The following is a 21,610-nucleotide window of genomic DNA, read 5'->3' as shown; positions in this document are numbered from 1 at the left end:
TTATTGCAGTGTATTCTCGTGCAATGGTTCTTATACTTTTCTTTAAAGATTGTGAGACAAGATCGCTCGATGGAGCAGATCGTGTTTCCTGTCCCAAGCATCTGCGAGTTCCTCACAAGCGAGTCAAAACAGCGGGTGTATTACACGACTGAACGCGATGAGCAGGGAAGTAAAATCAACGGTTTCTTCCAGAGTGCGGAGTTTCTCTTCACAGAGATGGTCTGGCAGAAGAAGCTGCGAGGTTGGTGCAGGTGATCACACCTGGCATGGTTTAGGGGTTTTAGTTTTGTTTTAAGTTCTTATTTTTTGGAAACGTTTTTAGTCAACAACTTAACTGGGGTGTGGGGGAGGAGGGAATGTGGGATCCTTCCGCATGACACTATTCAGCTAAGGTTGTTTATGGATGATTTCTACGTTTCAAACCTTTAAAATGGAAATTTCAAAACTTTAAAAATAATTTTGTCCTTTTCATATTGATGAATGTCCTTCAATAACATTCCAATATCAATTCTTCCCCAGCTCAGCCTGTGCTCTTTTGGTGTTCACGTAACATCACACTGTGGAGCAGCATGTCCTTTAATCTCGCTGTGCTTATCAACCTCCTGGTGGCTTTCTTCTACCCGTTTGACTCCGCTGTGAGAGGTGGGTTATTGGATGCATTGAACTCGTTAGAATCTTTGCCTCACCATCATTAACACATTTAGCATCATCATTGCTAACTTCTGTACATGAGGGTACACACCATGTAAAATAACAAGAAAAGATAACCTTGATATTCAAATACAATGCTTTTAAGAAAAGAAAAAAGTGTGCGGTCATCATAACATATTCAAAACAAGAAAGAGCAATCAGAGATTGCAGACCCTCACCAGGATGCGTTTTCAGTGGTTTTTAAGGCTTTTGTGTTAAAAACAAATATGGCGGCCGAACCATGTGACCGATGACATCATTTTATTTTTCTCCACCAATTTATCCCGAGATGATGCTAAATAAATTTCATCTTGATCGGATGAAGTTTTGTACTTGTCAAATTATGATGTCATAATGGAGGCACCTATGACATCATTAGCATATTTTATTCCGCATGGAGAGTTCTTTACAATGAGCCATGTCTCAATTTTTTCCATGCAGCACTTTCAGAGATATAGAGGTGCAAAGTTTTTCGGTTTTCCAAGATGGCGGCCGAACCACGTGACATATGACGTCATAATTTTTTGTTCCACTAATTTATCCCTAGATGATGCTCAAGAAATTTCATCTTAATCGGATGAAGTTTTGTACTTGTCGAATTATGACGTCATAATGGAGGCACCGATGACATCATCATTAACATATTTTATTCCCCATGTAGAGTTCTTTTCAACGAGTCACGTCTCAATTTTTCCTATGCAGCACCTTCAGAGATATAGAGGTGAAAAGTTTTTCGGTTTTTCCAAGATGGCACCCATACCACGTGACCTATGACGTCATAATTATCATTAAAAAATTATACAGATGGAGTTGCACATAGTGGAAATTTCCTGTCAATCGGACCAACGGTTGCCGAGAAAATCATATTTATTCTGTGTGGACAAACAGACAAACGGACCCAAATGCAATACCCTCTCCTCCTGCGATGGTAACTAGAACAGCACTCAGTAGAGGGCATACCTCCACCAGGTGAACAGTTTACATTTTGTATCCCACTGATAAGGTCCTATCTGGATCCAGACCTGAACCAAAATTGAATCGGCTTGTTCTTGTCACCTAACCAACTCGTCCACCAAGTTTTGTCATAACTCCTCCACAACTTTTTACCTCCGCCACCAAAGGTGGATGGAGGTTATGTTTTCACCCCTGTCTGTCTGTCTGTTTGTCTGTTTGTCTGTCTGTGAACAAAATATCTCTAAAAGTTGTGGACGGATTCAGACGAAATTTGGCAGAGATGTAGCGTACGTGACAAGAACGAAATGATTCGATTTTGGTGAAGATCTGGATTCGGATCCGGCTGCTAGAATTTTAAAAGTGATTCTTCATCATAGGGAGATGGGGCCAAAAACGATATATAGCAGGACATCTCAAAACGTTGTGGATGGATTTGGACGAAACTTGGTGGACAGATTGGGTGTCTGACAAGGACGATTCCATTCCATTTTGGTGAAGATATCGGCTCATAGAAGAGGGAGGTGACGGTAAAAAGGAAATGCATTGATAGTGGGGAAGTGAGGCCATATTTGGACACAACAATCAAGGAAATGAACAAACAAGAAGCAACACACAGTAGAAGTAGAGACACAAGAGACACACGCACATCTATCTATAATTCCAGTAATCTCTGTCTGTCTGTACGTTTGTTTGTCTGTGACCGCTGTTTCTCGACAACCACGGGTCCGATATACTTTTAACTTGCCAGGTATATTGCTGGGGACCCGAGGATGTGCCTTTTCAAGGTTTCATATTAATCGGACAATTACTTACCGAGCTATGTCCAAAAAACGATTCAACCAATCAGAGAGCAGCGAACGATCGCGTGTGCCGAACGTGGCGGGCACACTCTGCCTCGGATGGCACATTTGAGAGCGTATTCATTTATTTCACGTTTGCAAACTATGTTGGCGTTAAACTATGTTTTAAAACTAATAAAAACGAATTTGCGATTCATTCGCTTTCCTGCGCGTTTGTGCACGCGATGGCGATTTCTTTACCAAACTCCGGAAGCCGTTCGCTTTGGACCAAACCATTGCATGTAAATAGAGGGGGGGGGATTGTCACCACTCGCAAGCCGTTCGCTTTGGACCAAACCATTTCATGTAAATAGAGGGGGGGGATATAATTTTAGATATATATATAGTACGGGCATGCCCTAGTATAGACAACACACAGAAGAGAAGGAAACACAGTAACCTGAAAGTTGGTTGGGTGAGATGGGGATAGTGGGGTAGAGAAGATCGCAGGTCGAGATGTGTAATGAAATAAGATAGTGGTGCACCACTTGCTTCAGCCCAGTGTCGCCTTAACGGTTAAGGTGGCTGGCTTGAGATCTTACGGTCCTGATTTTGAGCCCCTGTCGTGCCGTTGAAGTAACTTCAGGTGTGTTGTGACTCAGCCTGTCATCCTTCCGAGGTTTGCAAAATGAGCACCAGCTTACTTGATCAAACCGCAAATAAAGGACTCACCTGGAAACCCACAGCCTTCTAACTGATGTCCAGTATGGCTATCGACAGTCAACGTCGACTGGTGATGTTCTATCCCTAATCACTGAACATGTGAAAATAGGGCTTTGGATCATAGTGGAGAAGCCAGGGTGGGTGCTCTCCACATCACGAAAGCTTTTGACAGTGTGTATGTGGCACATGGGCCTCATCCATAAGCTAAAATCATATGCCATTTCTGGAAAATTGCTTGACACAATCTCTGACTTTCTTGAAAATCGTCAAATCTCTGTGGTACATGAGGGACAGTCATCCCCTGTCCATAATACGAATGCTGGTGTTCCTCAGGGTCTGTGTTGGGTCCAATATTGTTCTTGTTATATATCAATGATATGCCTGATTGTATTATTTCTCAATTAAGCATTTATGCAGATGACTCAACACTGTATACTACCTACCTAGGCACGTTGTGTCCTCCTACCCCTGACCATGTGAGTACCACTCTCAATCAGGGCCTAGAGTGTGTGATAAACTGGGGAAAAGACTGGGTTGTTACTTTCAACCAAAAAAAGACCACCTTGTTGTCTGTGCCTAGTTCGAGATCACCTTGTTTTCTGACCCTGTCTATGGATTCTTCACCTTTGCAGGAACTTCCTGTTATCCATCTGCTTGGATTGGATATCAGCTCAAACCTCAGCTGGGAAAAGTACATATCTGGTATAGCTAAAAGAGCCTCCCAGCGTATTGGCTGATTATTTCGTGCTCCGTGATACCTTTCTCAGCTGCTATGCCCTACCTATACAAGTCAACCATACTGTATAACCTGTATGGAGTAGCATTACCATATTTGAGCTGGTGCTCCGGCCTGTCACCTATGTCTTCTTGACAGAATCCAGCAATGTGCTGCCATTCTGGTGGGACAGGATTTGGCATCATCCTTGGAACCTCTTTCAGTCCGCTGCGCTGTTGCTTCCTTGAGCTTTTTCTATAGATACTGTATTACCAGGGAATGTGCTCTGAAGGTCTCTCACAGGTTGTTCCACAAAAAGGGGCTGTGGAGAGTCAGAGGACTGAGAGAGAAGAGGGAGGTAAACCAAAGGAGAGGCTGAAAAAAAACAAGAACAGTGGCCACCGACCTTCCTGCAATATGAGAGCATCAGACCATGTGCTTTGGCCTCTGTGGGAGAAGCCAATAATGCTTAGAGCATTATGTATTCCACAGTTAAATATTGAGAGCTTTAAATTTCACATTTAAACATTGAGAGCTTTATATTGCACAGTTAAAGCTTTAGAATAATGTTAAAGGTTAACACAACAAGAATGTTTAAGGTTTTTACCTTGCAAAGGCAAGAGTAGGTGACTATGTATAAGAGGATCATTGAGATTTAAGGTAATTAAGGGTTCCAGAGAAGCAGACAGCAATCGTTTTGAGTGAGAAAGGTTTTGAGTTTGGTCGTGATATATATATTTTAAGTATGAAAAGGCTTTCATCGAGTGACTTGGAACATATTGATGGAAGAGCTTGAGTGGAGTTGATTGGAGAGATATGAAATTTTATAGGTGATTTGTAAGTGTGTCAGACAGCTGTAATAAGAGTGTCCGGTGGTTAATCAGAAGCAGGCATCTCTACATGCCGAATATGTCAAGGATGTTTCCTGTCATCTATCCCTTTCCATTTGTATCTGAAAACATTAGTGAGGGGGGGTTTTAGATGGTGTACAGATATATTGTCGCGCGGCCGTCTTTGATTAACATCAGACGGTCACGGAAGACGATTAACATCAGACGATTCGGTTCCTCGGGCCTCGGGCGAGTGAGGCGTGCTTCGAGCTCTCCACGGCATCGAAGTTTGAGTGTTTTCCCATTCTTGTCTTTGTCAAATTTCCACTGGTTATTTTGCTGTGTACGTGTTATTGTGTGTTTCTAGTTGGTGTTGGTTTGTGGTTCGTGCAAACTTGTGTGTAGTTAATCGTTTTCTGAGTCGTACCTCGTGCGCGGCCTGGTGACTTGGGGCTTCCCTCCCCCCCGTCGGTGTTTTGTCGGTTTGGGTTATTTCCTTCGCTGTATTGCTTGTTTCTTTTATTTTGTTTTCTCCCCCTCACCTCACCTCCCTAGACAAATAATTCTATATTGATTCTTTCTCTCCTCCCGGATACGTGCTTGTTCGCTCTCCTCCTCGTCTCGACTTGTGCCCCGCCCCCTGTATCTCGTTTTCTTCCGCCTCTGCTCCTTCTTTCTCAAATCCACGTTCTCGCTTGGAGACTTTTCCCGGATTGTTTTTTCATCGTTCTGTTTGGATATTGTTGGAATATGTTTAAACCGCAGCCGTGATGCTGACGCCCCCCCCCCCCCCCCCCCAGAATTTACATGTTTTAAACGTCTCCCAGTGTGTACCCTGGTCAGAATAGGTACACCGTATCCCTGCGTGTCGTAAGAGACGACTAAGAGGGTTGGCGTCAGGAAGGGCATCCGGCCATAAAAACATTGCCTCAAAAAGAGAACCATGACAATCACAAGTACATATGGGCAGGGTGCAGCCCGAAGTGGAGATCGGTTTCTGAGGTTTGGGACATGGAATGTGGGGACAATGACAGGGAGATCAGGAGAAGTGGTGGAAGTATTGGTCAGAAGAAGAGTGGACATATGTTGTGTGCAAGAGACGAGATGGAAGGGAAGTGGTGTGAGAATGGTGAAGGGTAGGCAGGGACAGAAATACAAGTTTGTGTGGCAAGGGTGCCCGGAGGGCGTGAATGGTGTTGGTGTCCTGTTTTCTGAGGAGTTTGTAGACAGTGTGGTAAGTGTGACTAGAGTGAGTGATAGGTTGATGATGGTGAAAATGATGATTGGAAAGCTCTTGGTGAACGTCATCTCGGGATATGCTCCGCAGGTTGGTCGAAGCGATGAAGAGAAGGACAAGTTCTGGTGTGCGATAGAGAAGCTGATGGAAAACGTGAAAGATGAGGAAGTTGTTGTGGTGGGAGGAGACCTGAATGGACATGTGGGAAGGAGTATGGATGGTTTTGAGGGAGTTCATGGGGGTTACGGATATGGTGTGAGAAATGGAGAAGGTGAAAGGATTTTGGAGTTTGCTGATGGAGCTGATTTGTTGATTTGTAATACTCAGTTCCAGAAAGAGGACAATAAGCTTGTTACAATGTTACATACACGTCAGGTGGGTCGACGACAACCGTTGACTACCTGATGGTGCGTCGGCGAGATAGGGGGCACCTCCGGGACACAAAGGTGATCCCGGGGGAGGAGGCTGTTTCACAGCACCACTTGGTTGTCTGCGACATAAGGGTGAAAGGTGCGAGGAGAGCTCGGCGGGTGAAGTACCAACCGAGAATGAAAGTGTGGAGGTTGAAAGAGGTGACAGTAAGGGAGGCATTAAAAGGGAGGCTGAGTAGGGTAGAGGATGATGTGGTTGAGCTTGAAAGTGGTTGGATGTCAATGAAAGCTAGTCTGTTGGGAGCCGTTGGTGAGGTATGTGGATGGACAAAAGGACCACCGAGGCACTCGGAAACATGGTGGTGGGATGTTGAGGTTGGAAAGAGGATTGACGAGAAGAGGAAGAAGTTCAAAGAGTGGCAGAAGGCGAAGGGTACGGGAGCAGAAACAGCAGAGCATGAAAGTTATAAGGCAGCCAGGAAGGCTGCAAAGAAAGAGGTAGCAAAGGCGCAGGAGGCATGTAGGAAAATGTTCGGAGAACGCTTGGATTCGGAAGAGGGTCAGAAAGCAGTATTCAGGATTGCAAAGCAGATAGCGAAAGAGAGGTGTGATGTGATGGGGGTGAGTTGCTTGAAGGATGAAGTGGGACAAATCGTTGTCGACCCAGATGGAATTAAAGGAAGATGGAAAAGATATATGGAAATGCTGTTGAATACAGAGAATGAATGGGATGGCAACATAGAGAGTAACCCAGTTTTAGGACCGGCAGAGAAGATAACTGAGAAGGAAGTTGAGGAAGCGATAAAAGCAATGAAGAGTGGAAAAGCAGGAGGGCCGACGGGAGTTGTGGGAGATATGTTGAAGGCAGCAGGAAGTTGGGGTGTGAAGAAAATGACAGAGATCTGTAATCTGGTGGTGAAAGAAGGCCGCATTCCAGTGGATTGGGAACCGAGTACCCTCGTCCCTCTATACAAGGGGAAAGGTGACCCTCTGGAGTGTGGCTCATACCGAGCGATAAAGTTATTGGAGCATGGAATGAAGGTATTGGAAAGGGTGTTGGAGAGGAGGATAAGGAAGAAAGTGAAGATCGACGAAATGCAGTTTGGATTTATGCCAGGAAGAGGAACGACAGATGCGCTTTTCATTGTGAGGCAGTTGCAGGAGAAGTACATGGATAAGAGGAAGAAGTTGTTTTTTGGGTTTGTTGATCTGGAGAAAGCATTCGATAGGGTTCCACACAAAGTATTGACATGGGCATTGAGGAAGTTAGGAGTGGAGGAATGGTTGATCAGAGTAGTGATGGCAATGTACAAAAGAGCACGCACAGCTGTAAGGACGAAGGACGGGAACAGTGGTGAGTTTGAGGTGAAGGTGGGAGTGCATCAGGGGTCGGTACTAAGTCCACTACTATTTGTAGCTGTGATGGAGGTGCTGGCTCAGACCATAAAGGAGGGTTTACCGTGGGAGTTGTTGTATGCAGATGATCTGGTGTTGATTGCGGAAAGTATGGATGGACTGAAGGAAAAGATGAACAAGTGGAAGGAATGTATGGAGACAAAAGGTCTGAAGGTGAATATCGGAAAGACAAAGGTGATGGCAAGTGGTAAAGCATGTGGTGAGGTGGAAAGAACTGGGAAGTGGCCGTGTGCTGTGTGCAGGAAGGGTGTCGGAGTGAACTCCATTCAATGTACAATGTGTGCTGAGTGGGTTCATCAAAAATGTAGTGGTCTGAGAGGGTCATTAACCAGTGTGGCAGCTACATTCAAATGTAAGGTGTGCACAGAAGGAGCTGCAGATGGAGGAAATGTTGAGTTGGATCTTGGAGACGGTGTGAAGCTGGAAGGTGTGAAAACATTTTGCTACCTCGGAGACATGCTGAATGGAGAAGGTGGATCAGACTCGGCAACGGTTGCTCGAGTGAGATGTGCATGGAAGAAGTTTCGGGAACTGAGTGGCGTGCTGATGAGGAGGAGAGTGTCACTGAAGCTGAAGGGAAAGGTGTATGCTGCATGTGTGAGAAGTGTTATGATTTATGGGAGCTAGACATGGGTAATGAACGTAGAGCAGCAACGAAGGCTGGAAAGGGTGGAAATGCGAATGGTTCGATGGATGTGCGGAGTATTTGTTGAGAGAGAGGAAGACAAATGATGAATTGCGAAAGATGATGGGATTATTGCCTGTGATTGATGCTGTGAAGAGGAACAGGTTGAGATGGTTTGGTCATGTATTGAGGAAGGATGAAAGTGACTGGTTGAGAAGAGTGATGGAAGTTAATGTAGAAGGAAGTAGAGGACGGGGAAGACCGAGAAAGACTTGGCTAAAGATGGTGGAAGAAGAAATGCGGGCAAGGGGGTTAACAAGGAGAGATGCAGAAAATAGGGCAAAATGGCGAAGATTGTCATGGGGACCGCAAGGCTAACCCCCGCTCTAGCAGGGAACATGGCCTTAAAATGCATGTTGTTGTTGTTGTTGGTCACGGAAGCCGATCGCGAAGGCCTTAACCCCTGAGGCGAAAACTCAATGGCGGACTCCGGAACCAAAAAGCTACACCAAAGGGCGCAGGATGGAGGGGGGCGCGAGAGCCCTGCAGCCGTACCTATTAAATCAATCACACGGGAAACTGCGTTCAAGTATGTACAGCAAAATAATACAAGGATTTATTCACAATAAGAATTGGGACAGGGAAACGCGACGATAAACCTAATTCCTAATCGCAACGTCCCCACACACACAGACCTCAAATACAAACAAGGGATAAGAATCACCAAAAGAAAAACTTTCGTTATGTTTGGGGAAAATGGGTAATGCAGTGTGCAGTCTTATCTGGTCTTGTCGTCTTGCAGTGTAACACGGCCCCGCTTGCGCGTCACCAGGCACCGCTCCAAGCCTCCCGCCGCTCACGAGGTCCGTGCACCAAGCTACAAAGCACTGAGCACCGCTCCAAGCACAAGCACCGCTCCAAGCACTACGAGGTCCCACAGCAGGAAAAGCACCGCGCGTCCAACGCAGGCCAGCGGCTCCAAGCAAGGTCGATCCCCCCACACGATCGGCCTACCACGTCCCAGCCAGCTCTCCCGAAGCAAACGCGCAAAAAGCAAGCGAACTCCACTCAGGCAATGACTCAACTCAACTCGGGCTGCGCAAGACGAAGGCGAAGCGCCGGATGTCCAAAAAGGCTAGCTGCGCAAACGAGAGCACAAACCGCAAGAGACTCTCCAGACCAACTCAAATGGAGCAAGACTCGAAAATGGCGTTCCGCGCTCTCTTAAATAACCTTCCCGGTGACATCAGCCTTGGCGCGCTACCAACCAGCAACTTCCAGCCTTCCAGCTTCGCGCCTCTCGCACTCGTTGGCTGGAGGTTCGCGCCCAGCACGCCGACCAATCACAGGACCATAGCGTGGAGATAGCTCGTAGCATGTAGTGTGGTGATAGCACGTCGCGTGTAGCGTGGTGATAGCGCGTGGCACTCGATGTGGTTGGGCCTGTCGGAGGTGTAGTTGGCGGCGGCCATCATCGGCAGTGCCCCGGCCTGGTTTCTTTGCCTGTTCCTTCCGAAGTCACTGTCAAGGAAGGGCGTTATTTAGTGTTGCGCTAGGGACCTATCTATGGTGTCTGCAGGTGTGCATTGCCATAAGGGACAAAGGTTTGGCTGACCAGGTGAGACACACAGGGGCACTACTCTTTAGGGTGCCTTCACATACACGGATTATTCTTACGAGTCCTTACGGATCGCCAACTCGTAGTCAATCGCAAGCATCCGTAAATAACGGAAGATGATTTTTGACATGTCAAAAGTTGTTGCGAGTTGTGACGAGTTATCTACGGATACCAGCGAGTTATTTACGGATGCTTGTGATTGACTTCGAGTTGGCGATCCGTAAGGACTCGTAAGAATAATCCGTGTATGTGAAGGTTGCATTAATCCCTACTCTACTTATCACTCGAACATCCTGGTATGCTCACAGGTATACTCTTAACCGACAAAACACCTACACATGAAACTTATTACAAGGTAGATTCCTTACCGCGACAGACGAAGCACGTTACCTACACAGATCTATCTGGCTCTACATATCACTACCCCACCCGACATAACAATATTATGGTGGGACGAAAATTGGTGAAGACTATAATATTTACGAATGTTCAAGCGATTGTGGCAGATATGAAGCATGGTCTTTAAAGGTTATTAACCAGGTGTAAAAAGATGTGAAACTTATAATGCGAAGAAGGCCAAGGACAGAAAACATTGAATAACTTAGAATTTTGAGGATTGTACAGACAAAAAGTGTGATGATTTGTGTGGGTGGTAATGAGTTTGAACATGTCGGTGAATTTAAGTATTAAGGTAGTACGTTGGCGCAGAGGATGGGAGTTGTCACAGAGAGTAGAGAATGATTGCATTGGGAAAGGAGGTTTTCAACGAGAAGAAATAATTATTGAGAAGAGGTTTTAATAAACAGCTAAAGAAAATGCTGAAGACTTCAGTTTGGAGTATTGTATTGTTAGCTTTGCCCTAAAAGGGAAGGTGCTCGTGCGTGCATCCACATGCAATGGAGAGAATCCAATGGTTTGATTAAATCAACAAAACATTGATTGAGCTAGCTAACTGCTGTGGGCAGCAAGAAAAACCTGATGTTTCAGACATTAACCCTTTTCATAGCAAAAATGTTGATGAAATGAACAACCTAGTGTGAGATGGTTCAAGAGATGTGGTGCTGTATAGAAATATTACAAGAAGGTAAAAAAAACTGTATTGGAGATGTATTGAGAGGTGAAAGAAGGATGAAAGGGAAGAGACGTGTCAAAGCCAAGAGTAGTGAAGCTTGACTTGTTGAAATGTGGAAGACCCCATTCAAGCTTGAAGATCAAAGTGCAAAAAGGGTTATTTGGCATCGACGTGCCATAAACCTGACATTCGGCAGATAACCAGAGAGTCAGCATTTAGTATGGTTAATGTGCAATAAAAAAAATTGTCGAGGTGTAATATGTAGCAGTGAGGGGACATGAAGGTGAAGTGCCGCTGGCATTTGATTAGTCTTATTATTATTATTATTATTATTTTTTGTATACCAGATCGAGGCTCATGGAAGAGCTAACATTAATGGCAAAAACAAAACGGACACACAAAACATACAATGAAGGGAGCGGGAGACAAGATGGGGAGAGAGAGGGGAGCACACAAGTACAACAGCAGAGAACAGGGACATCGGGACATCTGTGGGAGGGAGAGCATTGGGGGGAGGAGGCATGGGAAGGCGGGGGGTGGGGGGGTGAGGTGGGAGAGGTATAAAACACAAGGACACTGCTAGAACTTCCAGGAAAGAAATCGGTATTTCAAAAAAAAAAGTAGATCTGGGGGTGAATTAACGGGGGTAGAAGAGATCAAGGTTTTGGATGGGGGAAGATAAGAGATGGTGGTGATAGTCTCTTCCAATCTTCTTACTCATGTGGCAACTACAGTATAGGATTGTGAATTTACGGATTTACGCTTTATTCTACTTTCGACACTAGTTTTCAGGCTTCACCGAATCTTACATTTCATCACTTTCTTCCTCAAAGCAAACAAGCAATCACATTCTTCCTCAAAAAAGCATTCCCATATACTGTATTTGTGTTCGTATAGAATACAAAGTGCACTTTAAAAATGAATAACAACTCGTCAAAAGCTTCTTCTTTTTTTTTTTCCTTCGGAGTAATGGTGCGTGCATACTTGCACATGCGTACTCATCTACATAAATCAAAGTACAGCGGTAATTGTCAATTACAGCATCACAAACGTTTTCAATGGATTTGAAGATTTCTACAATCAAATTTTGTGTCCCATTATTTATATAACACATGATCGATAGTTGTGCAGTGGATATTGAAAAAGGGTGAAACGCGTATTCTTCTATCTTGTTCTGTAAGGTGGTGGCCTACTTCTGGTGACATTCATGATCAGATTTCTCCAAAGCTTGTTCTGCTTCCCAAAACTCTGGTATAGAGAGCTTGTTTGCAACATTTACCCCATCGATCGATCTAGCACATGCAAGGTCTGCCTCTTCCTCTTCTTCCTTCAACCATACCCAGCATGGTTAACTTCTCCAGACTTTCGTTTTCTGTATGCATGATGTGTCCCATTATTTTAACCTCACATAAATAAAGGCACTGGGTTAGAAAGGTGAAGATGGGCCTTCTTTCCAGAATCAGTCCAAAGGAGGTTTTTGTGAAAACATGGCTATGGAAAGCAACCTTTTGGGAAGGTGTACCTGATCACACAAACAGCATCTTTAAAAAAAGAAATCAAAATATATTCATGTCCTTAATACATTGACAGATGTTGGCACCCGCTTGCTGCACCTCCACGACCGGATTTCCACAGCTCTCGGTGTCGATTCCTCCACGACTGTATTACGAAATGTAAAGTCATCCAATTACCCTCTCCTTAACTATCAAACAATAATCATGACTTGTTTTTCTTGCAGGTGGGGTTTTGTGTTCCATCGGACAGAGATGTAATTTGCCGTCGCAGATTCATTAGTCACCTTATACTCACGGTTGAAAGCAAAGCCGGATGACAACAGGATCTGCAAATAAGTCGTGCAAAATGGGGTTGAATAAACTGCTGGGAAAACGCCCAAATAAATACACGTTACGAAATGAGCTTGGCTCCGTCAACAGGGCGCTTCCATCGAAGTGGAACGCAAAACAGTCTCATTTGTTTCAGACTTGTTTGAAGATTACTGGATTTTTAAAGTTCTTATCAAGCTTTTTTGGAAAGGTTGTGGGGGGTTAAGCTCCTTTACTTATCAACTTCTCTTTAGTTCACCTGGTTTCATAAAGGTTTGCTCCGCTGAACAAGCATTGCGTACTATGTAAAGGTTTTCACTCATGAACTATTGTTGATATCCTTTTTTATTTTGCTTGGACAGTTTCTAAAATGACATTTTGACTTAAGTTGATGGAACAAGCATTGTGGTGAGCATTGATCTTAGGTCGGAATTATAGTTGAGGTTAGTGTTGGAATTTTCGGTTGAGCTTAGCATTAGAGTAATTACTACATTTGCGTTTGAGTTGGTGGTGGCATTACCGCTGGATAAATATTGAGTTGAAGGCTAGGCGATGATTAAAATAAACGCAGTCAGTCATTTAAAAATTGCCTTTTCAAACCACCAAGTTTTGCTAGCATCATGATTGCAATAGGGCCTTCTGATGGTCGGAATATAAAATGTTTCCATTGTGCCTTGAGTACTGACTGAATCGTGATCCGATAGTCTCAATAAGGAACATAAAACAACTTTTTGGACAAAAACTTTTGACTTTACCATCGTACACATTCATAAAATGTTGAAGCTTATGATTAAAACACTTATTTGCAACTTCGTATAATTTTATTTATTTATATTTTTCACAGCAGTCAGCAGTGCCTTTTGAATATATTTCAATTGTTAATGGGCTCATGATAAACCTTTATGTGTGTAGTTACCAATGCTTAAGACACAGCTTTGATTTTAGAAAACTGCTTACACTGACAAATAATAAGTCACTTCTGCAAGGTGTTCCTGTCCTAGAGGGCTTGCAGGCTGAAATTGTGTTTCTTGGCACTGCTCCCATCCCTAGTTGATGCCAACGAGAACATTTGCCCCCATATTAGAGCACGTGAGAACATGTCGAGTTTGGCTCCTTCCAGCACCATAACCTTCTCAATTATTCCATTCCCATTTGGCACTGAGCTCTTTCCCCTGGCAGGTGCCGGTGATTCCGCATGTCAGAGTGCTGCCCCTGGCTTCTTATGAGCCTTACGTTATTGCCACAATGACTGAGATGAAAAGGGCAAGAATGTTGAGAAATGGTTCAACCTGACTGATGTGTTTCCAGCCCTTTTTGTGTTGAATGAATGTTTTAATTGCTTTTCTTCCATACACAAAATGGCACAATTGTGACGTCACCTGCAAGCCTCACTAATAATGGGAAATATCACATCACTTGTACATGTGTGTCCACATTCTCCCAAGGTTCACTTGATCCTGACGTGTCATACTTTCTTTGGGCTTCTGTTCCTGCATCCATGGCGCTGACACTAGCCTTGCCTCGTGGCTACGGCTTGCGCGTGTTTCTTTGTGCGACCTTTCTCCGCCTTGTCTTTTCAGTTGGCCTCGACTTTTTACTCAACCTCCTTGGAACAGCCAATGTGAGACCACTTTCATGCACTTCTCATTTATTCAATGTTTGTTTTTATTTTCTAAGCTGGGAATACACATAATATTTGGCCTTTGTCACCCAAACTTGTATTTACTTCTGCCTTTGCACCAATGCCCATGAGACACGGTGATGTAATAATAATTATAGCATAGACTCTGAGTCAGTTAGATCGGCGGTTCAAATCCTGGGCGGGTCATACCAACAACAACAACAACAACAGGCATTTTAAGGCCATTTTCCCTGCAAGAGCGGGGGTTAGCCTTGCGGTCCCCATGACAATCTTCTCCATTTTGCCCTATTTTCTGCATCTCCCCTTGTTAACCCCCTTGCCCGCATTTCTTCTTCCACCATCTTTAGCCAAGTCTTTCTCGGTCTTCCCCGTCCTCTACTTCCTTCTACATTCATTTCCATCACTCTTCTCAACCAGTCACTTTCATCCTTCCTCAACACATGACCAAACCATCTCAACCTGTTCCTCTTCACAGCATCCATCACAGGCTCTATTCCCATCTTTCACAATGCATCATTTGTCTTCCTCTCTCTCAACGATACTCCACACATCCACCGAACCATACAGGTCATACCAAAGACTTCAAAAATGATACCTGCTGCTTCCTTGTTTGATGCTCGGCATTTACAAAGGATAAAGCATGGACAAACAACCATAGGTTGTCAACCATTGTGCAAGCTTAGCCCACTGCATAATGGAGACCTTTTGAATGGCTTAATTTTCAGATATATTGGCACTAAATAAATGCTGTGGATTATTATTATTACTACTTGTCCCGAAAAAATTTCAAGTATATTGGTTAGTCGTGTGTGTTACTCTGTCTGTCTGTCTATTTGTTTGTCACTTTGTTAAAAAAAACAATTTTTGGACAAGTATGTTGATCACTCCGGTTTGTGTGTTTGTCTGTCCACTCTCTTATACTTGCCTGCAGGTCACAGTTTTAAACTGATCTTCACAAAACTTCAGATTTCTAAAATCCTCAATTTTCATCCGATTGACTTGAAATTTGAATAGGATTTTCATATCAGCTAACGAGATTCAACCACCAATTATGTTTGAGGTCTCGAGGTCAAAAGATCAACATAAACAAGATTTCTAAAATTGCCAATTTTCATCCAATGGACTTGAAAATTGAACAGGATTTGCATGTCAGGTCACTGAATTCAACCACCAATTATTTTTGAGGTCGAAATAGGCCAAAGGGTCAACATAGGCCAAAAGGTCAAAATAGGCCAAAGGTCAACAATTTATTTTAGGGATTATTTTGCAAGCATCGTTCTATGCACTACATATTTCTTGTTATTTAACATCATTTGAATCAATAGAATAGTGGGTAAACAAACATACCTGCTTTTTCTTTTATTATTCAAATTCCTTGCTTCTGCATCTGAAAAATATCCGTCAAGAACAGAACTTTCTCAAGATGTGGATGGTTTGCAAGGGTGAAAGCAAGATAACATCAGCTTCTCCTTGACATGATAACATTCTCCTCTCATTTTCCAAACACATTTATTTTAGCATTTTATCTTTTATATACTCTCCACCATAAAATAGCCAAACGTGTAGAATTTTCTGCAACTGGACCAGATGGCTCACGTGTCCTCAGACGGCTCACGTGTCCTAAAATGGCTCACAGATCAGCTCACGTGTCCTGAAAGCCTACTCTGCTGCTCTTTCACATACTCTCTGCCTTTTTCACTATATCATTTGCCCAAGGTCATCTTCCATCTGCTTGGAAATCAGCCAACATCACTGCATTACATAAAAGGTGCATAAACGGATCCCCTTCACTCCAGACCTATCAGCTTACTTCCACTAATCAGCAAGATAATGGAATCCATCATCACAGATGTTATGAAATTCTTGCTTTTCTCCAACAACCTCATCTCAGATCACCAACTTGGTTTCAGACCAGGTCATTCCAACTTGGACATGCTGCCTCCACCTCAATAATGGATGAAGGCCCTCGATGTCAGACATTAGATCAGGCCCGTCTCTCTGGCCAAAAATCATGCTTTTGATTCCGTTTTGACGTCCTGTCTTGCTCTCCAAGCTCTCTGCCTATGGCATCCAAAGCCAACTCCACACATGGCTTACTGACTTTTTGCATACATAGTCGAGGCTTGTGGAAGAGCTACCACACTGAACGGATCAGGACACAACAGCCAAAAAACAGGATGTAAATGGAGCAGTAGAGTGAGGGTGGGGGGAAAACACAAACAGTAGAGCTGAAGACCAACACAGAGAGAGACCATGGACAAACAATGGGTGGGGGGTGGGGGGGGGGCAGGAGAGGACACATGGGGTGGACAACATGCACACAGAAGAAAACTCCAAGGAGGGAAAACTGGAAATTTGGAAGCAGGAGTGATTGGGCTGGGTAAATGAGGGTAAAAAGGATCATGGTCCTAGATTGGGGACGATCTGAGATGATGGTAACAGCTGTGTTGAAGACCTGGAGGGAAGAATGAGATCAAAGAGGATGTGGAAGTTGGTTCTACAGGTGGGAATAAAGAGGAACGAATGAGTGGAGGTGAGTAGTCATTCTAGATTTTGGTAGTTTCACCAAAAGGCGGTTGATGGTGGACCGTGTGAGCCCTGCAGAAACCTGGGGCGGACAAAGCACAAAAAGAACACAGGGTGCAATACCAGAAAGGAGGTACTGTTCACAGATAATGGTACTGTTCCAGCATTCGTTCAAAATGCCTTGTTGGCACAAGGGATGTGCAGAACACCTTCTTTTTTTTTTTTTTTTTTTTTTGTATACAAGATCGAGGCTCGTGAAAGAGCTAACATTAATCACACAAAAAGACAAACCGACACACAAAAAACAAGGGGAGTGGCAGACAAGATGGGCAGAGAGGGGAAGGACACAAACACAACATTTGAGAGCAGGGACATAGGGAGGACTTGGGGGGAGGTGGGAGAGGAATAAAACATATGAACACTGCAAGGACTCTGGGGTGAATTACCGGGGGTAGAAAAGATCAAGGTTTTCGATGGGGGAAGATAAGAGATGGTGGTGAACAGCTGTTTTAAAGACCTGGAGGGAGGAGTGGGATTGAAGGGAGTGGGGGAGTTTGTTCCAGAGGCGGGAGAAAAGGGGAATGAAAGAGTGAAGGTGAGCAGAGAGCCTAGACTTTGGCAGTTTAACCATAAGAGGGTTGCAGGCAGATCTTGTGTGACCTGAAGGAATATTGGGGGGACAGAGCACAGAGAGAGCTGGGGAGCAAGGCCGGAGAGGAGTTGGTAGAAGACAGAAAGACCACCAACCTGCCTGCGGTGAGTGAGTGAAAGGCCCTCAGAGTTGACTACATCGCAGGAGATTCCAATGATTGAAAGCTTTGGCCTCAACAGCGTGAAGCCGAGCAAGGTGTGAGGCAGGAGCACCAGCCCAGAGGGGGGAACAGTATTCCATTGAGCTGCGGATGAAAGCGCAGTGGAAGCCCAGAGGGGGGGAACCTGATTCCAAATTTCTACATTACGTAATTGCCTTGTGCCATAATCGTTCAGCAAGTACCATTATCTTTGTGCCAAGTTTGAACAACATCTGCAAATGCATGTCCGAGAAATAGCTGAGGACGTGTTCAACATCGGCTTTTTACAACTAAAATGGCCGCCAGTCAGCCATCTTTGAGCGTATCATGGAACAAAATGATGTGCATATGTATACCGTCATGTATTGTCTTTGTGCCAAGTATGAACAAAATCGGTTCATACATCAGATATGGTTGCGGATGCACAGACGGACGAAACGAAATCCATAAGCCCGACGGGTCAGCTCACCGTCGTATGAATACAAAAAAAAATTACGTCGTTTGAATACGAAAGCTCATTATACGAAAGTAAAAAGAGTCACGTCTCCACCAGGGACGGACCAAGTCCAACGGGGGCTAAAAATCACCTGCTTGGTATATGTTAATGTTTTTTGGCCACAAACATGAGATTGATGCAGGTGAGGGAAATAAGGATCAGGACAGTTAGTTAATGTGAATTGTGAGTGCGGAGGAAAATGAAGGCCCAGGTGTGGAAGGCCAAAATAATAGGTGTGTGTATGGCTTTATCCTGACTTGGCTGTTGCTGCTGCTGCTCCTTCTGATTTTAGGATGTGCTCCTTGTGCAGGTCCTCAATAAGCTGGTGTTCCTGGTTAGTTTTGTGGGCAACCGTGGTACCTTTACACGTGGATATGGTGCAATTGTGCTGGATGTTGAGTTCCTCTACCACCTCCTCTACCTGCTTGTTTGTGGCCTCGGTCTCCTTCTACATCCATTCTTCTACAGCTTCTTGGCATGTTTGTTCAATACCATCAATATTCAAGTCATGTTATTGAAACTGCAAAATAAAGGCTTGTGGTTAATTTTTTGGTTTTCGGGGTTTATGATTTATGTTAATTACTTTTTCAAAATACTGTAATCGTTATTTAAATGGTGAGATTGTGGGGCTGGCTTGTCTTGCCAAGTGCAAAACTCATGACAATTTGTCTATTGCGATGGTGTCATTGACCCACAGCTGTTTGATCTGGTGTATCGTGAAGAGACTTTGGTGAACGTGATAAAGAGCGTCACTCGTAATGGTCGCTCCATTGTACTCACTGCCGTGCTTGCTCTCATCCTCGTGTACCTTTTCTCCATCATCGGGTTCCTCTTCCTCAAGGACGACTTCATCATGGAAGTTGATAGGCTGCCTTCATCCCGTGAGTCTCAGCACAGTGAGTGTTCCATGAACAGTTGGTGCAGGTGCAGGTGCAGGTTTGTGATGAGCTTTAGTTGGATTTTCTTGATGCTATGTTAATAAATAGTAAATGCCATTCTTAACTTCCTTGCTTTATTCATAGATTCTTAGACAAGTATAAAGGCCGATTTCCAAGCAAGAATGATTTTGTGGTCCTCAAGACTTGAGATTTGGTTGAAAAAAAGTGCAATTCTACTTTAACTCTGGTCTCCAGCTGGTAGCTCAAATTCTTAGAGCCCAGTCCATTTCCTTGCATTAATATGTGTCAGTTGGCCTACAATTGCTGTTTAAAATATTTATTACTTTTCAGGTAAAAAAGTGTGCACAAAAACTTTAAAAGGCGATGTCAAGGCAGTTTTGCCGGTCTCATTTTGTGTTTGTAGACATAGTGAAGGGAGCGGATGCAGACTCTGCAGACTCAAGCCAAAAGGCTGAGCGTACCTGTGATACACTCATCATGTGCATTGTGACAGTACTCAACCAGGGCCTGAGGAATGGTGGCGGTGTGGGAGATGTGTTGAGACGACCATCCAAAGAGGTTTGCATTTGAAAAGTTTTCTCTAATCCTTTACGTCTCTAGTGCCTAAGGTGCCAGAGGCATTATGTTTTCGCATCGTCCGTCTGTCCTTCTATGCGTAATGATTTTGTTACCGCAATAACATGTGAACTGCAAAAGGGATTTTGACCAAACTTGGCATAACTGTGTGGGCTTGGGATCCTATGGTCCTGAGTTCGAATCCCATTCAGCTGTTGAATTAATACCAGGTGGGGTTGACTCAGCCTGTCATCCTTCCGAGGTCGGCGAAATGAGTACCAGGGTACTGGGTCCTCTCTCAAGGAGGTTGGTGGCAGGATTTGCACTCTGGCTGCTGTAAACCCCACCTCCCCCCTCATTCCGTAGCACACACAGTGGTGTGTATCGGGATGGTGTTGAGGAGTCGTCCAAGTACGCAGCGATGTGCTGATCCAGCATACGCTCCTATATATATATATACTTCTTCCAAAGTAAATTGCTCTCTCTCATGCACAGATTTATCCCATCTCATCTTCAGTTGTCATACCCTTCCTCCCGTCCATGGTACACGGAATCTTGTGTTGAGGCTATTGCCCAGAAACAACTTGCTTTCGTCTCCTGGAAAGCAAATCCAACGGAAGGAAATCTCATTTCCTTTCACAAAGCCCGAAACAAGTGTGTGTCCACCCTCAGGAGAGCCAGGAAACAATATCTCTCCGTTCTCAGGACCGAACTCTCTTATCTGTCTCCCTCTTCCAAATCCTGGTGGCGTCTGGTCAAATCGGTTTCTGATTTTTGTTTCCCCTCCATCCCCTCCCTCACCTCAAATGGCCACACAGCTGACTCCGCACGTGAAAAAGCTGAATGCCTCAACTCTGTGTTTGCCTCTAAATCTTGTGTCCCAAACCCATCACTCTCTGTACCCACCGTACCAAGTCGTACCCAGCTGCTCCTGGACTCTGTATCCTTTCCTCCTGACAAGGTGGAAAAGTTTCTGTCAACCCTCGACTCGGATTCTGCAACTGGACCTGACGGCATCAGCCCAAGGGTCCTAAAATCCTGTTCTTCCGCTCTTTCACTCCCTCTCTCTGTTCTCTTCACCCTCTCTTTTGCTCAAGGTCATCTTCCATCTGCTTGGAAATCTGCCAACATCACCGCTTTGCACAAAAAAGGTGCAAAAACAGATCCCAGCAACTACAGACCAATCAGCCTTCTCCCAATTATCAGCAAAGTCATGGAATCCATCATTGCTTCAGATATGAAATCTTTCCTCTTCTCCAATGGCTTGATCTCTGATCATCAATTTGGTTTCAGACCTGGACACTCTACTTCTGCTTTCTCAACAATGGATGGAGGTCCTCAATGCCAAACAGGAAATTAGAGCAGTCTCCCTTGACATATCACGTGCCTTCGATACGGTCTGGCACCCCGCTCTGCTCACCAAACTCTCCTCTTTTGGTATCCATGGAAATCTCCACGCATGGCTGGCGGACTTCCTCTCTAGTCGTAGTCAACGTGTGGCCCTGAATGGGTTTCTCTCATCTCCTCTTCCTGTTCAGGCTGGAGTTCCACAAGGCAGTGTTCTGGGCCCTGTGCTTTTTCTGGTCTTCATCAATGATCTCTCTGACTCTCTTGAAAATCCTCTGTATCTCTTTGCTGATGACCCTACTCTCTGTCGCTCCATTCTTCATCCCTCAGATCGGCAGTCTGCAGCCTCCTCACTCTCTGCAGACCTGGACAAAATCACAGACTGGGCAAACAAGTGGAACATGTCTTTCAATCCTGACAAATCTCACACTCTTACGATGTCTCTCCGAAAAGACCGACTGGACAACCCTCCCATCCACTTTCTGAATAATCCTCTCCAAG

At 44.5% G+C, this 21,610-nt stretch overlaps 1 protein-coding gene across 1 annotated transcript in view; it reads left to right on the top strand.

The window, feature by feature from the left end:
- The window catches only part of LOC137439429 (inositol 1,4,5-trisphosphate-gated calcium channel ITPR1), a 371,962-nt gene that overhangs the window by 310,575 nt on the left and 39,777 nt on the right, over positions 1–21,610 (top strand). The window contains exons 47-52 of the mRNA XM_078767929.1: positions 49–241; positions 520–642; positions 14,299–14,474; positions 18,619–18,783; positions 19,006–19,204; positions 19,611–19,765. Coding sequence (XP_078624055.1) covers positions 49–241; positions 520–642; positions 14,299–14,474; positions 18,619–18,783; positions 19,006–19,204; positions 19,611–19,765 — 1,011 coding nt within the window. The remainder of the gene's footprint in view (positions 1–48; positions 242–519; positions 643–14,298; positions 14,475–18,618; positions 18,784–19,005; positions 19,205–19,610; positions 19,766–21,610) is intronic.

This window comes from Myxine glutinosa, chromosome 1 (assembly GCF_964187855.1).
Source record: "Myxine glutinosa chromosome 1, kmMyxGlut1.1, whole genome shotgun sequence".
NCBI classification, from domain to species: Eukaryota; Metazoa; Chordata; class Myxini; order Myxiniformes; family Myxinidae; genus Myxine; species Myxine glutinosa.
Note: the sequence above shows the minus strand (reverse complement) of the source record. Positions and strands in the feature narration are given on the sequence as shown.